This window comes from Acipenser ruthenus, chromosome 4, assembly GCF_902713425.1.
Source record: "Acipenser ruthenus chromosome 4, fAciRut3.2 maternal haplotype, whole genome shotgun sequence".
NCBI lineage: Eukaryota > Metazoa > Chordata > Actinopteri > Acipenseriformes > Acipenseridae > Acipenser > Acipenser ruthenus.
In genome coordinates, this window is record NC_081192.1 from 25915545 (window position 1) to 25935817 (window position 20273).

The window sequence follows — 20273 nt, forward strand, 5'->3', positions numbered from 1 at the left end:
AGATTCTGGAGTTTCTTTTTTCATTTTTAAATCAAGCTTTTTGTCTTTAAAATAAACAAGGGAGTGTGTGTAGAATTTTACTGAGCTCCAGATGGCTTACGAGCTGCTCAGAAGCAAAAGGAGCTGGGTTGGGTAACAAATTCTCAATGTGTGTTTGTTCTGCATAGATTAAATAGGACAACAGGAAAACAGAACACAGATGTCAGATGAGCTTTCGTAAACACCTTCCAGTAATAGCTCAGTTCTGCCACCACCCATACTGAGCACATGGCATGAAAAAGTGTGAATAGAAGTGACAACTCAAGGATCAAATAAATGTATTTTAAATAGTTTCCCACCTGAGCGCTTCCTAATAAGGTCTGATCATTAAACAAATTGGTGTCTATGATTCCGACCCCAGATTTTTTTTCACTGTGCACCTCATTAAATACAAATAAGGTCAATTCCTGTATTTTTTTCACTAATTTTCTATAACTGCGCTATACCCACGGAGTGAGGGTTTTGTATTTGCACTTCTTGTTCATGGTCTTATTTTAACTATTTAGCTTTTTTTTAATTCTTAAACGTATGTGTTTTGCATATCTTTGTATTTGTACTTACTTGTAACTATATTTACATTGCTGTATATTGTAAAACTTTGTAACCACTGTAAGTCTGATAATGTCGCCTGCTAAGTAAATACATAATAATAACAGTGAGTAAGCCACAGTTACTGTAACTAAAAAAAACACTTAAACTGCAAAGCAAAAAACAAACAGTGAATGAACGTTAAATGTGTATTATTGAATAAAACTTACAATAAGGCAGTTTTTGTGTCTGTATGATATTGTCCTGTACAGTCATGTTGATAAACAGTCGAAAGGGAATATATGTTATAGCATTATTATAGCATTCCAGTTACAATGAACATAAGTCTTGATAAGTTTACTCTGCTTTCTAACCAATAGTTGTTTGCTACGGATCTCAGGGGCGGGTTCAGTCTGAATGTTGACAAATCAATGGCTCGGGAGGGTGGGAATAAGGAAATTCATAGAGGTTGACAGCTCTATGTGTTAACAGTGAAGCTGTATAGCTGTGACGTTTTCATATTCTGAAGATTGGTAACTTTAACCACTATTTCCTCTCCTCCACGTACCCATGTCTGGGTCGAGAGGAGGTCAGTCAAAAGTCTGAAAGCTTGCGTTTAACATTCAAAATGACTCGGGGTATTGAGCGTAACACATTACAACTTTTAATTAGAACAGTGGTTTTGTGTTTCTACCTAGCAACATGACTTGAATGTCGAAGATCCTGAAAAAATAAATCGGGTTGTTGACATTTAAGTTAATGTGAGCCATAACCGTGGCTGTAGTAATCCCACTGTGGCACTGGTACTGTAGTTTGATATTAGACACACTGCCGCATACGTTATATTGGTACACCGGTTTTTACTGCAATAATAATGGGTTGGAGGAATTCAGATCCTGTCCACCTAAACAGTATATTCAGCTGTTTAGCCTTGCTCTCCCTCACCTTGCTCTATGCTCTTGCTCACTTTCTCAAGTGTTGAGTTTTTCCGGTTGTCAAGCTGTACGCCAAAAGCACTTCCCAAGGAGGTGGTGGTTTTGGGGTAGGACACCTCCATTACGTTGATGTGGTAGTTAGTTGGGCAAAAGTCACTGCTGTGCAGCGGGGATACCTTAGTCTTGGCTTGCTTGAATGTTGGCCAGGCTCTGTTTTTCAGCACCCTGGAAAACTAATGAAAGACAAGCACATTATTTCATGCTGCGCTCCACATAAGGTTTTGGGTCATTCAGTAAATTTACTCTGCAATTTAGACACATTGTGAGTAAAATGTATTTTCTGTGAGTAAGACGCAACATTACCTTGAAGTCATGTGTGCTTTCAATACATGTTGTGCATACTTTAATGCTAACTTATGGTGTATGCATTAAATACAGCCTTACATTTTAACTGTAATGTTACTTTTAACTACTACACAAAAACATGGTCTTAAAACATAAATAATTACAGTATTGTTACTGTGGCTTTATTGTCCACAAACTATATGGCTGTGAAGCAAATACACAGAAACAGAACATACCTTTAATTTTAAAACCCCTAAAAACACCAAAGTATTTAAAAACAAAAACTCTACCAATACTCTACTAATGCAAATAAAGAAACAATAACATTGTATTGCTTCTTCATCGCCTTGCTATAGCAATATAAAGAATCCCGACTCTTTCCAAACACAGAATACTGTTTACTATATAGATTTACCTTCCAAAAAGTGGCTTGACAGGTTTGTATTTGTAGGTTAGGTTAAGGAGAACTAAGATGGTGCAGAGAAATCCAAGAATTCAGTCACAAGCATTGCAAGCGAGTGGATTCAACCGTACAGGTTTCTTTTCTTTTTTTTTTTTTTTGAAAAACCCTGACTTATTGGTCACGTGTTTCTGGCCATACCTAGGCGGGCTACAATTAGCTGTCCCGGCATTTCTATGATCCACTCTCTACATACCACATGCAGTATAGTAACAATTGACAAATGAGATGCCAGGAAACAACGAAGTACAAGAAGCTTGATAACATGCAAACTCAAGCTGTGCAGCAAAATTGCTATGTGTATTCTTTATGCATTAAATTTAAATATCATGTAATTCTATTTTTTCAATGTGTAAAACACACAGTTCGCAGCTTAACTGGAGTGCTGATTTCATGTATCTAGAAAGAAAATAACTTCGCCACATTATAACTAGGTCAAAACAAAAAAAAATGCACTCAGCATGTAATTAGATAGAATTTCAATGAAATGTCTTATTTTAATGTACCGGTCTACATTTCAATAATATGTTACTGTTGCCACTTTGTCTCTGTCACGGAGTCCAATAATAAACTTTTAAACAAGAGGGAAAGATTTTGGGAAAATAAGCATTTCTTCAATTAGTCATATAACTATCAATCAAAAAATATACTCACAGAACACATCCTTCTGTTTAAATTGGGAGAGTGCTCTACTTAAGTTTGCAGTCCATTTATTAAGTGCGTGTCAGGCGCGTCAGGTCCAATTTATTTTCACACGCGCAGTTAATTTTAGACGCGCTGTTTAAAAGTATTTTTTTTCCACAGTCAAACGGGTTTAAAAGGCCCTGCATATCAACAAAGCAGTCACTAGGCATCTCCAGCCCCGCCCCACCCTTTCGTTCGCTGTAGCTTTCACATATGCTAAGAAATAAATAATAATAATAATAATAGTCGTACATACCAATCAATCATCTCCTGATCACTCGTTTTATCACCAAACGCCTCAATAATGCGATCCAAGTCATTATTTTATTACTATAACATCTCAAAAAAGCTCTGCAAATGTCTGTGATATTCTCTGAGCGCTGATGCAGTAACAGCCAGCTTGTTTCCTTATGGCCGCCGTTATCTGATGCCAGGAGCAAGTATGACTACTCATGAGATACGCCCTTTTTTTTCGGCTTGTCTTGGCTCCTGTCGCTCCCACTCAGCCATTGAATGGTTTTCTCGGCTTTTTCTGGAGAAAAAACGACTAGAAACCCATTTTTGCGTCTTTTTGATGATGTCGGACAGGGTCCGACATTGGACCGGATAGGAATAATTGCAATGTCGGACCAGGTCCGACATAGGACCGCAAAGGGTTAAAGTCTCGTTTATTGGGTGATCTCGATATCTATCTTCATCTTTAATGTTATTTACAAATTTAGACTAAAATGCACAGATTTCTTGTATGATTTGGTACAGTATCTGATGTGTTGGCATTAATGATTTAATTGTATGCTTCTCTCTCAAAAACAATTACAGATACATTACAGAATAATTACATATTACCCAAAACCAAGCTCAGGTTTGGTAAAACTCAACAACTTTGATCACTGTTCTATTTGAAATCAAAGCTCAAAATATCTGAAAAAAAGGGGAAAATATTCTATCTCCTACAAGCACAAGTCATCTAAAAAAAAAAAGACAACAACATCATCATCATCATGTGAAGAGCGACTGTGTTTGGACTCGTATTGATCTGCCTTACCTTCCTGTAATTGGTGACTCTTCTGTTGACGTGTTCGATCCTCTCACTACACATGGTGGCAAACTTAGGCCGAAGGTCAGCTGGGATCATGTCATGTATTAAGCTCAGTTTGTGGCAGTTTTGTACAAATTGCTCATCATTTTTCGCCAGTGCTTCAAGGATCTGTTGAGAGAAAACTTGCTCATTTATCAAAAGATGTATATTTCTATAGAGCAAATGTGCACTATTCTTTTGTAAAAATGATACTAACTTAGGTAAATTACAATTAGGTAAAAACATCATAAAATAAGTTGCATGAACTTACATAGCTTCCTTGGTCCACTGAAAATGGAAAATCATTTCTTGTTAGTTGTACAACATTATTGTTTCTACTGTACTGTATTTGTTAATTAAATGTGCTGTACAGAAATTAAATCAGAACGTTGCTTTTTAAATTATGATGATTTTTGCTAATGACTCTTATAAAAATGTCTTAAGTAAAATCATAGCAAAGTGTAATAAAGCATACTGAAAACATGGTAAAGTATAGGTAAGCATTTTTAAACCCAGGGAGGTAGGGTAAAGCATATTTAAAAACATGGCAAACCACGGTAAGCGTGGATTTGAGAATACTGTAAGTAGTGGCATTCGACACACATTATAGTTACAGTATGACAATTTAAAACAAACTAAAAACCTTTCACGCAAAGATAGAACGCGGAATCATGTAAATCTTTGCTTCTTACACCTTGAAAAAGTTGATATGCCTTTTTTTTCCTGGTTTCTTGTTATTTTTTCCCTCTGCACAGCAAGGGAAAGACATATTTACATCTATATCCTTCAGCACAGAAGTAATTACAATTCTTCCCAATAACCCTCATTCTTTTCTACAGCCCAAATACTTTTCCATCACTACTGTACCTTTGCAGTTAGGCTGAAGAATCCCTTAGGTTCAACCATCTTCTCCTGCACATGGCATTTTATTCCGGCAGTGCTGTCATACTCATACACAACCCCATATTCCAGGTGAACATTATCGACCGTCAGGCTCACGTGATCCTTCTTTCCATCGATTATCGCAATAGTGTTGAATTTGTCAATCACCTCTGAAACATATAGAACAAAACAAACATGTAAATCATACTAGAGCATGCTGTTGATCTGTCTTTTTGTGTGCTAGACCATGCTATAAACAAACCTAAATAAGCTGTTGCATTGGTTAGTCGCATTACTTCACAAACATAACTTCTGGAACCACTAAAGCTCCTACCTTCTACTTTACATTCAAACACATCACCACTGCCGTCCCCAGGGGGCTTCAGACTGGCTTTCTGAAGGTCTTCTTGAGCACTTTCAGTATTGTTATAAATCCATTTTATAGAATCTTGCTGGGAAAAAAAAAAGACAAAAACGAGTACTGTTTAATTTGCTGTGACTAAAAGGTAGTTTTGCCACCCTTTTATTAGTTCTGCATATGAAAGTGGATGGCTGGTATTTAAAATCACTACATTTTTATATATTTTTACAGACAGAAACACAATAAATAGACTCTCGTGTGCTTCTAGATGTTTCATTTGCACATCATGCTCAAAGAGCCGTACTTGAAATATCTAAGCAATAGGGGTATTAAGATCTATTAGCTGTTGAAACATAACTCCACAGGTACCATTTCAAGAACCAGTTCAAAATATATACAAAAAAAACAATAGAACAGATGTAAAATTTGTGTTTAGTACATGTATTGTATTCAACTAATAAAAACAAGCTTGTCAGGTCCATCGGTAAAAATGGCATGTTTGAGCCCCAAGTGATTCAATACATTTTGATTTCACACTGACAAAAACTCAGTCTTAATTTGACTGCTAGCATTTCAAGTGTGAACTATAACTACCATAAAGTGTCTGAATATCTCTCTTCTGAGCACAGTTGAATAATGAAGGCCAATACATACAGTGCAGCGGGTGTAGTTTCTCACTCAGTATTTCACATACAGTGCTTCTAATTGGCAAAACTTTGATCCCTTGACTTCGCTGCATGACCTTGACAACATGATGTGAAAAGCAAGTCCACTGATTGGAGACTGGAGAAGTTGTGAGCTGGTAGAAGACTTACAGCACAACCAATGTATGCTCTGGTGACCTGTCATTTAGACAATCTATATACACACATTGTATGTATCATTTTCTAAACCCTTTTATTTTTCAATATAAGTCTATATATTAATGTGCTGTTGTTCTTTCAGCTTTTCGAAGTGTTTACTCCAGTCTTTAATTACCTCCTATTTTTTGAAAGAGGTAAAACACATTCATTTTACAAAACTAGATTCTTCAGCACTCAAGTTGTTTTGTTTTTTTCATTTTGTAACATTAACATACATTATTCTCCTTTTAAAAAATAGAGTTAATTAAAGAATGCAGGAAACATTTTGAACATATGGCCCAGTGTTCTCAAGTAAATCAAAGCTGAGGTACCAAATCTAAAACTTGGGCCACTAAAATCTTAGTACCTGTGTGGTTTTGTACATTGTTGTGACAAAGCCCTCTCATGAATGAAAATGTAGAGCTCTGATTGTCCAAAATGATAACGATTTTAGTGTGTCCAATTACTGTTGTTTTTCTCCCGATTTTCTCCCAATTTGGAATGTACAATTGCTTTTCCCCTCACCGCAGCAATTCCCCACATGGCTCAGGAGACCCGAAGGTTCAGTGGGCGTCCTCCCTTCCCTTTGGAGGACAAAGGCCAGTCCTGCAGGTGTCTGCCTTTGAGCGCACTGGGTGCCTTGCCAGCAGGGTTCGCTGTAGCGTGATGAGGAGAAACAGTCCCTGCCAGTTTTGTTTCCCTAGCCTAGAGTCCCAGTGAAGAACTGACTACTTCGCACAGCCAGGATGTAAACCTGCACTGTATGACTCACCCTGCGCACCATGCGGCTGCGCTTCTACCAGGTGAGCCACTCCGGGACCCCGATTTATCATTTTAATCTGGTGATGAAAATGCAGTAAATTCGAATACAAAAAAATGATATTGGCAGGTGGGACCATAAAATCCTGATTGAAGATCACAAGTTTCACAAGGACCTGCGAGAATAACATTAGGTATAAATGTGACAAATATACTTCTGACATTTGACCAAAAGTTTTAAAACGTCAATCATTCTATCTTGTGTAGAATCAGCTAAATGTGCAAGTATCAAGTGTCAGGGAAATGGGTTGTTATCATTACAGAAAAGGCCCAAAAAAAAGATCACTGACATAACCTGTACTAACCACTTCAAAGATATATAGGAGGAGCCTAACTTGACAGAAAAAAATAATACAACATTGACCTTTGACACAGGGATAAAAGGCCCTTCTCATACCCACTGGATTAGGGATATTCTGCAATCACTTAAACTGACTCAAATTCTAAAATTTCTAAAAAATCAAATTCACTCTGTGTGGCTCTACCGCAGGGTTCTATACAGCATGGCAACCCTTTCTCACCTACTTCAAGCAGCTGAGACCATCCCTCACCTGAAAAGTCTCTTCTCTCTCTATTCTCTGAAAGTAGTCTCCTTTGCTGTGCACTATCCCTGACTATTTTCCCCCTTTCTTATTGTTTTTTCTTCCCCTCCTGTTGTGCATACTTTTTGAAAGGGTGGGGGGTTGTTCAGGTGGGTGGTGGTAGGCCGAGAAGGGGAAAGTGGAAAGTTGGTGGGTTGGAGGTAGTAGGGAAGGCGACATGTTCACATCATTTGTAATTGTAATTGTTCTTAAATAATAGATCTTACATCTGACATGTTTGAAAAACCAATAAACAGAATTGAGAAAGAGATAAAAAAAATCCCTCAGTCTAACTACTAAAGGAGGATTTCAGAGTTACAAATGTTCAGGAAGATTTAGAATACCGAGTTGTATCACATAAGGCCTGACTATTATATCCTGTATTGTTTGGTTTTGGTGCCCATCTAGAGAATCCATGTGCCAATTAAATTTGCGGAGGACCAGAGAAAAAGTGAACATATTTAACTGGATTTTGATAATCCATAACTTGTAATGTCCACTTTATAAAATAAAAAAAAAAATCTCTAGAGGACATGGTTCTTTACACCAAATAAAACAACGAACCCATCTGCATGCAATTCATTAATTTGTTATTATTCCACAGAAGTAACTGTTGAGATCATTGTATGGCTTCAGCATGGCTAGTTCGAGCAGAAGACCAATCCAGCAGGAAAATGAGAAAGCAGCCCAGCCCTGAGCACCATTCAAGCAGGCAGGCAGTGAAGTCATGCCTAGCATAACTGTCAGGGCAATTCTATAGTTAAGAAACCAAAATGCGTACTTAGCGGCCAGGATGACATTATGTTTTTTTTCACTATAAAAGAGGGACCAAGCCACCCAGCAACAGGCAGGGTTTGCCTTTAGTGAATGGGCTGATCAAAACCAGAGCTCCGTCAACGATCAATGGAGCAAATTGCTAGTTTGGTACAGAAGCAAGCCGGGCTTGCACAGCTGTATTCCAAACAACCCGCAAGTTATCTTGTGGGTATAACCCTGGACACATCAGTGGTTAGCCAAAACTATTCATATTATAACTATATTGTATATTTTACGAAGTCTGTTAAGGGAAGAGTTTATCCAGGGCGACTTACAATTGTTACAAGATATCACATTATTTTTACATACAATTACATTTTTTTTTTTTTTTTACATACAATTACCCATTTTTTTTTTTTTTTTTTACTGGAGCAATCTAGGTAAAAGTACAGCAGCAGTGACCCCCACCTGGGATTGAACCCACGACCCTCCGGTCAACAGTCCAGAGCCCTAACCACTTGTGCTGTTTTATCAACTTAAATGGCACAAGAACTTAAAAATACCAATACTCAGCCATTAAAACATCACACTCACTTTGTTTTACTACTACAGTATGTTATATTATGTTCCATAAATATTTCTATTATAAAATGACAATGTTTTACCTGTGTTGGTCGCCTGTATATGCGGCACGCTGTAACATGTGCAATCACACTTGCATGGCTCTCCTTGCTGACATTAATCCCATTCACTTTGATAATACACTGTCCAGGATGCAGGCCTGCTATAGCTGCCACAGTTCCTACAAAGAATGTTTAAATAAAAGTGAACAAGGTATCTTTCAAACACTTAGCAAGCTTACAACATTATATATGTGCTCGAGTCCTGTAACTAACAATTATTTGTGTTCTTTCAGAGTCTCTTTTCTTCCTTACGTCAAGGCTTCGTATGAGCCGTTCCATACTCTAAGGGTTGAACCCGGTCGCTAACTGGCACCCAGTCGCAAGGCCGAGCCTATAACGACTCTCCGAGAAGTCAGAGGACTCTGTTTTCAGAGGCCCAGAGGCCGATAGGGCCAGCTTCGACTCCATAGGGAAGGCTCTCTTGATTGGAGTCTGGCCCATCCTTTTCTCTCTCTCTCTCTCTCTCTTTTTTCCCTGCTCTAGAGGCTGAGCCTCGAATCCTAAATTGCAAAACACTCCCTTCCTCTCGCAGCCCTGGTTCCCGCCCCGTGAATTATAATAAAGGGGTTTTGTGTTTTACTTATCTAAACTGCAGCTGATCCAAATTGTGCCACACTAGAAAGCAATTGTTTTTATATATTTGTATTGCAGTAATGTTAATAGTGGGATCTATAAATCTCACCTGAGAGAGTAATTTATTTATTTTTTTAATCCATGAGTGTTTAATCATTAAAATAGACCCCAAAGTCTTCAAAAAGACTTTAGCCAATCAGATTAAGTTTTGGGTCCATTGACATATTTCTTATCCATTTTTCCCCAAAACTAATAATTACCAAATCAGATGTAAAATAAAACTGCCTCATTAATTTAGATTCATTACATCTTTAAACTTCCCATTTAATAATGTTGAAAACCGCTTAACAAATAAACTCCAGTTTGTGGAGTACAGCTATGGCCAAATGTTTTGCATCACCTCGAATTTTAGGATCGAGACGTAATTTAAAAAAAAACAAAAAAAAAAAAACTATGAACATAAATTTAGATATTTTATTTGACATCATGTAATCAAAGAAACTACAAAATTATAAGCCATAATACTAGAGTATTTCATGTTAGATGTCACATTTTAAAATTGTTGTCAGTTTTTCATTAAGTATATGCATTATTCAGCAGGTTTCATTTGACTTTATAAAGCAAAATTAGTTAATTCTATAGGATGATGCAAAACTTTTGGCCATATCTGTACATCAAAACAAATTTCAAAAACACACATGTAAAGTATATATTATTGTTGATATTGAATTGCTTATTAAACCAAAATGCAATAAGTAGTTAGTAAATCACCACAGCGCACTATACATTTTTCCCTATACATTTGTTTCTTGGAACAATCACCTTCAAGTAGCATTCCGTCTCACGGGGACTCAAACTGCGTTTCCCATTTCAACTCAAACTCCCAAACTGACAGACGCAGCTGCACACAGAGTGATGCTGTATTAAACCACAGAATTGAATCATAGCCTTATGTGGTGCTAAATTGTCAAACAGGTTCTCTGTTAAGTGTTCTTATTAGGAACACCTGCTCACTAGTATGAAGGGAAATACAATATGTGCTTTTTTAGTCTGTGCATATGTCCTTTCCATAACAGTGAACACGTTTCACACGAGTATGAATAATGAACTGGAACTGGGTCATCTGAGAACTCCTCCAATTTGCATTCTGAATTACATATATTACATACATATAAAAAAATCTGAAAATGAGGCCCTAAGCTTATAGCAATTTGGAAACCAGGTGCTGGGTTAAGCTTGTCTAAAAGTTAAATTTCACATCTCATAAATGCGACTGATAAATGTGGAATGGGTGCAGCAACAGTGGAAGGTGGTCTTTTTAGAGGACAGTTGATTAATGGCACTCGACATTTCGATAATATCAAAATAATACTGCGGCTAATTCAGCATACTGATCTCGACATGACTTTTTTTTTTTTTAAGGTAAATAAAACATTAATGGAATAAGCATTGCTAATGTAGTGCAATGGCATTATTGTGTTTATCACCTCAGAGAAGTAGGCCTGGATTTTTCAGAACATTTCAAAGCTGCTTCAATAGAAACTCATGCTCCCTAGTGTCAGGCCACTGACAAATCTCTCTGCAAACATCTATGGTGTGGGCTGAAATTTCACTCCACAGCTCCCTATGATCTCTCAAATAATGCTTCCTGTTTACACAGCAGGAAAACAGGAAAAGGAAGTCAGGGGACAATTAACCCATTCAGCCTCAAATCGCATAATGAATAAAACATGAAAATATCCAGACTGATTATACGTTGCTAAACCACTTCAGCACAACGGAGCTCCACATGGATGAAATGCACATGTCCTGTTCACATCAACTGGATAGTATTACTGTTCAGTGTTTAACATGTGGTTTTTTTTTTGTTTTTTTTAATTATTCAAAAGTGAAATCGAGGGACTCTTCATAAATAAATAACATATATTGTGCTAATGAGAGTAATTCAAATGTGGTTATTTTGTGTCTTATCTAATCTTTGCAATAATACGTACCGTGCACATATGGTATATGACCGTCTTGTATTCATAAGCATTTGGGTGGGCAAGAGGTTGGCAAAGTGTGTGGCAAAATATGCCTGTCTCGAAATAAAATGCATAAAATAAAAAAAAAACATAACAAAAATCAAAGTTTTTTGTGCATCACCTATTCTGTTGGAAAGGTTTGCTAATACCGGCACTGCACAAATCTCTTCTATCGTAAGTGCTTTGGGATTAAAGGAAGACTTCTTCCAGGCCTCAGGCTTCTGTATTCCCCTTGTGTCAAAGGTACTCTGGATTCTCCTGAGGCACACATGTGTTGGATGCCCTCGCTGTGGTGGGGGTGCACTCTGCACAGTCCGGGAGGGACACTGCAGCTCACTTCAAAACAAAATATTAAGTTTCAAGCTACTGCCTTTGAATGCTTAACCTTCAGAGGGATTCCCAGTTCAGACAAAACATAAAATATAAAGTGTGAAAAAAGAGAAGAGCGAGGGGGTAATTTAAAAAGGGATGGCTAGTGTGTGATAAAAATGCTCTGTGAAACCACCTGCCTACTGACACTCAACTGTATATGGTAAGGCAACTTCTTTACTGTTACAGTGCTACTGAAATTCACATATGCTTGATTGAATAAGATTCTCCTTTAATAAGAGAATAACAGATAAGTTAGAGCGCCTGTAAATTCCATAAAGACCGGCTTATGTTTTCAATCCTTCCACAGTACAAACCACTCATCCAGCTACTTTTAACACAGTAGCTGTGACAGAGTGATTTACCTAGCAGGACAGCTGCATGACAGGTGTCCAAAACAAACCAAGGCCCAGAACATCTAGTGCCTTACCTCTGCCTACCGCGTGCACAACAGAAGGGCCAAAGCCACGAATCTGGAATCCAAGGCCATCCGCGGAGTCTGGGATCTTTACAGTCCTAGAGAAGACATAGGTTGTATTTTTTAGCAGTAAAGTGTGAGCTACCACTTAGCATTATGATACGTGCACACACCAACAAATATAATCAATGTTGCAATTAAATGTAATCAATAAATAAAACAACAAAAGCAAATGTATTAACTAGAAGACAAAAAAACACACACACCAAGCTGCCCTTCTATCTATGCCATTATACAGCCACCACTACTCCTTACTATGCTTTTACCACTGCAATATTTGAGATGTTTTAACTAAACTTAATTTAACTTGTAATCACACCATTTCCCACATTGTCCCTGCAAAAATATCAAGCATGCATCCTGAACAGTGAAATCTACATAGAGAAAAACAGGTTCCCACAGATAAGAATTCCCCACACTTACTCTCTTGGCTTGGTGCTCACCAGCACCCTGAGAGGCCTCCTGCTATTGAAGCACTGCTTCAGGAAACACTCCACTTCCTGGAAAGGTCTTCGGAAAACCAGATCTCCGTTGATGGCAAATATTTTCTTCCCCAGCTCCAGACCAGCCATCTCCAAGAGAATAATAATGAAAAAAAACATAAAACTTTATTTAACAAACAAAAACAAACAAACAGACAAACCATCTCAGTAACACGCACATCCTCCCACCAAGTATATAAATAACTCATGAAAGGTGTCAGTATTTTGACACATCAGGACACCATGATTGACATCCACATCACGTAGAATGACATAGCAAATATAATGCAACATTTCATCATATTTGGGAAGGCCTTAAATAGCTCAACCTACCAAATGTCAGAACTGTAAAAACATAATAATAATAATAGCAAAGCCGTAGCCAACTATGAGGCACCCGAGGCACGGGCCTTGGTTAAAATCATACTAATAATTCTCTATTTAGGCCCTTTTACAAGTTGCTTTGCCTCAAAATAAAATACATTTAATCCCTCTTTGTGTGCATATAGCACTCAGAAATAAAACCCGAAAACCAGAAACCCTAAATATCCATTCTGGTGTATTTAGAAGCATTTAAAGTAAATGGTGATATTTCAAGTTTTATTTCAGACAGTGCATGATTGACATTGAGGGTTGTGTCAAATTCATTGGGCTGTGGTTTGCATGGAGCCTCGCAGCTGGCAAATCACATTAATAGAAGTCGAATACATATTCATGAGTATAAGTCAGAACACAGCCAAACAGCCTATCAAATCGACTGGTCAGCCGAAAAGCTCGAGCTGCAACCCTCACTGGTTATGATGTGCTTACAACGCACGCAGCTAAACTCTCTCCGTCTTATCAACCCGCTTAAGTTCATTTTATTGCTGAATGCGATTTTATAATTAATATCACACAAAACTATGTATGCAAGCACTCTTGTCTTCTTGGTATTAGGATAATGACATTACTGTTCAAATTAACGTTTTATAGATAAGGATTTTAAACTAATTATAGTATCTGCAACAGATATTCTGGCATTGCTACATTTCTTATTGTCTTTTATATTGCATTTGAATGTTGCAAAGAAAAACCTACTTATTTGCACTGTACCTGCAAATTTACTAAACTTTTGTATTTAAATAAACAACATATAATAATGCCTCATATCTTTTTTCTTCCATTATAAAAACAGGCAAGTGCCTCTGTGATTTTTCATGGCCAGCTACGGCCCTGAATAGGTCACTGTATGCAAATTGCCCTTAACATAGTGCAGCTGTTCTAAAGATATAACGTGCTATATCTTTATAGCTAACAAATCATAGTCCAGATGTCATGTAAAAGTTGTTCACAATGACAATTTAGAAACACTGCATAGGAATGCCTACACTAAGTTTTCATTCCAATTGGAGTGGTTCCCGAGATACAGAGAACAGAGACACATTTATGTAGTGCGTACATAAACACAGGCACCACCCCCACAGGAGATAGTTAGTCTATCCCCACAGGAGATAGTTAGTCTATACATGTGACAAGCGATGAATAGAAAAGCAAAATGAATCCATTACTATTAAAGATAACTTCAGTTAAAAGACAACATATACATTTGTATTGTGAGTCCAAATGTGTTTGCTTTAACAACAGGGCTGCTCTTTTACATATTATTATTATTATTATTATTATTATTATTATTATTATTATTATTATTATTATTTATTTCTTAGCAGACGCCCTTATCCAGGGCGACAATCGTAAGCAAATACATTTCAAGTATCACAGTACAAGTAATAATACAATTAAGAGCAAGATAAATACAATGACTTTGGTTCATAGGCACATATGCACTGTGGCAGGGCGAAAGCCCTAAATGTAAATAGTGTGTGTGTGTGTGTGTGTGTGTGTGCGTGAATAAATGTTTGGCAGAGAGGGGGTTAAAACCCTCCCTGCCTGAATACACAGGTGGAAGTTGGCCATTCCCTAATTAGATAATTGAGTGCTAACTGGAGAATGTCCACCTGTATAAAAAGGAAGAACATCGTTTGTTTGTTGAAGGTGCATGGAAGGAGTGTAGCGTGAGTGTAGGAAACTGTTTAGACTATTCAGTGAAGGCCATTGCCCAGTCTGAACAGTAGTTTGTTTTGTAGTTTTTTTTTGTTTAAACTGTGTTAAACAAACATAAAACATTGACTATATAAATACAACAGTCACTGAAGCATGTGCATATTTTATAAGACATAAAACAAGTCCTGTGCTATAAAATGGGCAAGAAACCACTTAGTTGCAGAAAAGAGCAGTTAAATAATCTTTGTGATTACATTTAAATATGCTAATATGACTAATGCCATTTGCAGGCAGACAAGTAGTCTCACAGGTCTCTGCTGAATGGCAATGCAGCTATTATTTTACTATTCTGAATTGTAATAGGATGTTTGTTCATCTTCATGTATGTGCAAGATGCTGCTCAGCTCTGAATATGCATGCTGGCAAAGAAAAAAAAATACTTCAAAAATAGGCATTATTCTATTGGCCTATGTAAAGAAAATAATTTTTTACTTTACCTCAGCATATGATCCCTTTTCCACATACTTGACTATTGGCACTGTATTCCTGTCTTCTAAAGAAAAACCATAACCTCCTTCGCTATGTTTAATCTGTTGGGATGAAAGACATGGCTAAACATCCCAATTTAAGTTGATTTATAACCTAGAACATGTAGGTAAAAGTGTTAAAACAATACCAATTGTGTTTAAAAATAAATATTCAACAATACATAGTACATGTGAGGTTGCAGCTACTATATGACATGAGAATTTCACAAATACTATTCTACTGGCAGAAACACTACAATATTCCGGAAATACAAGTAGTGGACAAAAAAAATGGAAACACTTGGGTAAATGAGGGATACCAAGTATATTGAAAGCAAGGGCTTCTACACAGGTGTGGCTCATGCATTAATTAAGCAAATAACATCCCAGCTTAGGGTCATGTATAAAAATGCTGGACAGGCCTGGTTGCCTATAATTATGGCTAGCATGGCTGCAAGAGGAGACCTCAGTGACTTTGAAAGAGGGGTGATTGTTGGGGCGCGTTTGGCAGGAGCTTCAGTGACCAAGACAGCTCAACTTGCTGATGTTTCACGAGCAACGGTGTCTAAAGTGATGTCGGCAAAGGGCAACAGTGGGCGGAAGCGCATACTCCAGGATCGTGATATCCGTGCATTAATTCGAAGTGCAAGGCAAAACAGGCGAGCAACTGCAGATCAATTGACTGCAAATTTCAACCTGGGGCGCGAGCAGACAGTTTCATCAAAAACGGTCTGCCGAGAACTCCACAGAGCGGGATACCATTTTATTATTATTATTTATTTCTTAGCAGACGCCCTTATCCAGGGCGACTTACAATTGTTACCAGATATCACATTATTTTTACATACAATTGCCCATTTATACAGTTTTTTTTTTTGTTTTTTTTTTACTGGAGCATTCTAGGTGAAGTACCTTGCTTAAGGGTACAGCAGCAGCAGTGTCCCTCACCTGGGATTGAACACACAACCCTCCGGTCAAGATTCCAGAGCCCTAACCACTACTCCACACTGCTGCCATAGTGGCCCAACACCCTATTAAGTGGTGTTTCCATTTTTTGTCCACTACGTGTACCTTATCAATCTGTTTTTATACACAATAATAAAGACTCACTCATAATAATCCAGCTTCATGTTACTTCAACAAGAGTATCTGTGAATTTATCTATAAAATCAACACATTTTTGATGTTTCTAAAAAGAACATCCTGTCAGATACAGCTGTATGCCCCTACAGAGATGGTGTCAATGAGAACCACATGAGCTGTAAGACTGGAGGGCTCTGTGTTTAAGCTTTGCTGGCTGTTTTTAATGAAACACATTTATCACTTACCAGCAGGGACTTAGCTATGACATTTTCAACTATTTTTAAATCATGCTTCATGGGTTTGTGCTTGGTGTTTGAGCCTTCCATTTCTTCATCAGCAAAGAATCGGAACAACAACGGCTCATCCTTGAATTCACTCTTTTCCAGCACTGTATAAACATGGTTAAAACAAATAAACATCCTGCCATCAATGAGATGACAGCATTTAGAATATCTAGCTCAATGCAGCTTTTTCATTAAAAACACACATTTCACATTAGTCAACAGTCGCAGCTAATTCATTAGATATATTTCGCAAATGTTCAGTTATAAAAGGAACATAAGAAGAACATAAGAACATAAGAAAGTTTACAAACGAGAGGAGGCCATTCAACCCATCTTACTCGTTTGGTTGTAGCTTATTGATCCCAGAATCTCATCAAGCAGCTTCTTGAAGGATCCCAAGGTGTCAGCTTCAACAACATTACTGGGGAGTTGGTTCCAGACCCTCACAATTCTCTGTGTAAAAAAGTGCCTCCTATTTTCTGTTCTGAATGCCCCTTTATCTAATCTCCATTTGTGACCCCTGGTCCTTGTTTCTTTTTTCAGGTCAAAAAAGTCCCCTGGGTCGACATTGTCTGTACCTTTTAGGATTTTGAATGTTTGAATCAGATCGCCACGTAGTCTTCTTTGTTCAAGACTGAATAGATTCAATTCTTTTAGCCTGTCTGCATACGACATGCCTTTTAAACCCGGCATAATTCAGTTTTATTTGCAAGCCTTACTTTTACGTAGTCTTGCACTCTGCAGTAATTTTTCTTTTTCCTGTCATTAGCCATGCTTTGCAGCCAGTGAAATGCTTGAACCCCAAATACACTACTAAGGGTAATGACTTCGGTATAACAGTAAAGCAAGCAAACTAAGAACTATGTTTAACCTAGTATAAAATTAGATATTATTTTTTAATATCTGAATGAAAAAAATGATTTGGGGGGGGGGGGGGGGGGGGGTGTTAACATTTATTAGCAATCTTCTTGCCATCTTTCCATTAGTGCATTTATTTATATGTATATTAAGGTTTTCTCAGCTGGTGTTGGACAGGGAGGGCAGAATACTTTTTTTTTCAACATGGTCATTCAGACAAACAGTTAAAACACTGAAGAGAGCCAGTAAAAAAATATAAAAAATACAAATATACATATATTTAAAACACTGATGTACAGATAATATCAAGGAAAAGTGCAACGTTGACCGGTCATTGTGGATGGACGATTTACCAGTCAGAGACAGACAATATGGATTCTTAGAGTACTTCTGGTATCGCTTTTGTTGTCAACTAACAATGGTTGTCAGGGAACCTTTAGGTTTGAAGTCAGGAAAGGAGAATAGATTTTTTTTTTGTCAGTATTAAACAAAATCAGATTTACTAGAACAAACCAGCAAGTACTTTTTATACAGAATCATAATCGTTTTTTTCACCACAAACTGGACACTGGTAAGTGCAAAGGCTAATTTTCAGTGATGAATCAAATAATGTTTAACAGTATTAAACCTAGCAAGAACATACTGCAACTGCTCCGCACTGTAACAAAGTCTACAGAGTTTATATACTAATCTTCATGACTACCCAGTTGTATATTCAGATCATCATCATCTGTACTATGAATTGCAAACAACATGCGACTCATACAGGAATGTTCTTGTTGTGTCATTCCTTTTGTAGTGATAATCCAGTCTCTTCACTCTTACCATGGTGCATGAATCCATTGTCACAAAGTTCAACACCCAAGATTATTGCCTCCTCCCTTGTCCGGCAGTCTCCCTGGCAAAGCAAAAACACAGGTGGACGCTAAATCCACAGCTCCTACACCACACGAGCAATATGTGTGAATGTTATGCTGTTTTCCATAATTCCATGATGGGATTGATTAACACTTCAAAATGACATGTTTTACATTTCTTTTTTAAATATTAAATTACATACCGATAATCTGTACATTTTTCTTCCATGTAATGTTATAGCTTATTTTTTTATATAGCTCTGTAGAATATTATTTTGATAATTAGGATAAGTATTTATTGAAATAGTAATACTGTATATTGTCTTAATCCACCGTCTGCTTTTTATTGTTCCAATCTGTTTCTTACCTGCGCAATAAGCCAGTCTATCAACTTATTTGCCATCACCACAGATTTGTATGTTCTCAGATGGTAATCTTTATCCCTTAAAAGGCAGAGACATAATTTTGTAAGCTCTTGGTTTATTCAACAGTTTAGTAACATAAATCCCCCACCACACAATAAATTTAGCGCTTTCATTACCATGCTAAAGTAGTTCAGCATGATCTCCAGCCACTGCATGTAGAAATGTGTTACATACGGACCGATGGACAGCTTGCTCCATATACTGTACCTCCAGTTTCTGATACACCCAATAACTTGTATCCAGACTGCTGTTTCCACATTGGGTAAGCAGTATTTAATCTGAACACAACACTTTCAGTAAGCTGCATGTTCCTGCCTGTAAACATGCTTAAGAAGTTCAAAGTGGCGACAAGCAAATCCATTGTCCTGCCATGGTAAACTCATTTGTCATATTAAGCCCAATTATCACATGATGGTGTTATATTTTTTTTTTCTATACTTTCCACATTCGTGTCTTGTAACCTTTATTTGCCACTACAAGATGAATGGCTGCCAACATCTGAAGAAACCTGAATATCACAAACATTTAATTTGAACCCAAAAGCCATTATTGTGTGTACCAGCATTACAGTTGTGTGTGAGTTTGTATTAAACAGCCAGTTCCTGATCCCTGAAATTTACTATGAAATGAAGCAGTCATTTTCCCATGAACACTACATCTCCTGGGGGACATTCAGTAAGTCTGTCATACTTTTGGAAGGTTGATTACAGCAGTTTCCCTCCATCAGAAATGTGGAAAGACAGGGAGAAAAACGTCTGTGTTTTGTAAAACCAGTTCAAGTTTCAAGTTTTAGTCAGGGTTTATGGTTTAAATATACATAACGATGTTGTATAATAGCATTTTACAGCAATTTTTAAAATAGTATTTTCTTTTAGCACTCCTACAATACAATTAGTTTTGCTTGTAAATACTACTATGATATGACTGATAACACTATTTAATAGCTTCAGAAAAAAAAAAAAACACACATTTAAAATAGCTGGTTCAAATGAATAATAAAACATACCAAAACTAGTTTTCTTGAGAAACTATTAGTTAAATAAGTTGTTTCTCAGCACTTACCACAAAGCAAACATATAGCTTTAAAAATCAGATTTTTTTTCTTAAATCAGAAATAACTTGATCTTAACCACAGAGGTTGTCAAAATGAAAAATGAAAGACAAAGAGAAACACAACAGGCACCATCTGCCCAGGATTTTTGGTGTACAATATAAAATACAAATGCCAAAAAAAGGTTACAGCAGGATTTCTGGCTGACTTTGGCCCTCTTGATAACAAT

At 37.1% G+C, this 20273-nt stretch overlaps 1 protein-coding gene across 1 annotated transcript in view; it reads right to left on the reverse strand.

The window, feature by feature from the left end:
• Nucleotides 1-20273, reverse strand: part of LOC117400446 (phosphatidylinositol 3,4,5-trisphosphate-dependent Rac exchanger 2 protein-like) — a 143879-nt gene that overhangs the window by 64121 nt on the left and 59485 nt on the right. Inside the window, exons 15-25 of the mRNA XM_059022239.1 lie at nt 18936-19011; nt 18537-18609; nt 16815-16957; nt 15457-15549; nt 12861-13009; nt 12390-12475; nt 8976-9112; nt 5286-5403; nt 4937-5121; nt 4037-4198; nt 1513-1735 (exon numbers count right to left, since the gene is read on the reverse strand). Coding sequence (XP_058878222.1) covers nt 1513-1735; nt 4037-4198; nt 4937-5121; nt 5286-5403; nt 8976-9112; nt 12390-12475; nt 12861-13009; nt 15457-15549; nt 16815-16957; nt 18537-18609; nt 18936-19011 — 1445 coding nt within the window. The remainder of the gene's footprint in view (nt 1-1512; nt 1736-4036; nt 4199-4936; nt 5122-5285; nt 5404-8975; nt 9113-12389; nt 12476-12860; nt 13010-15456; nt 15550-16814; nt 16958-18536; nt 18610-18935; nt 19012-20273) is intronic.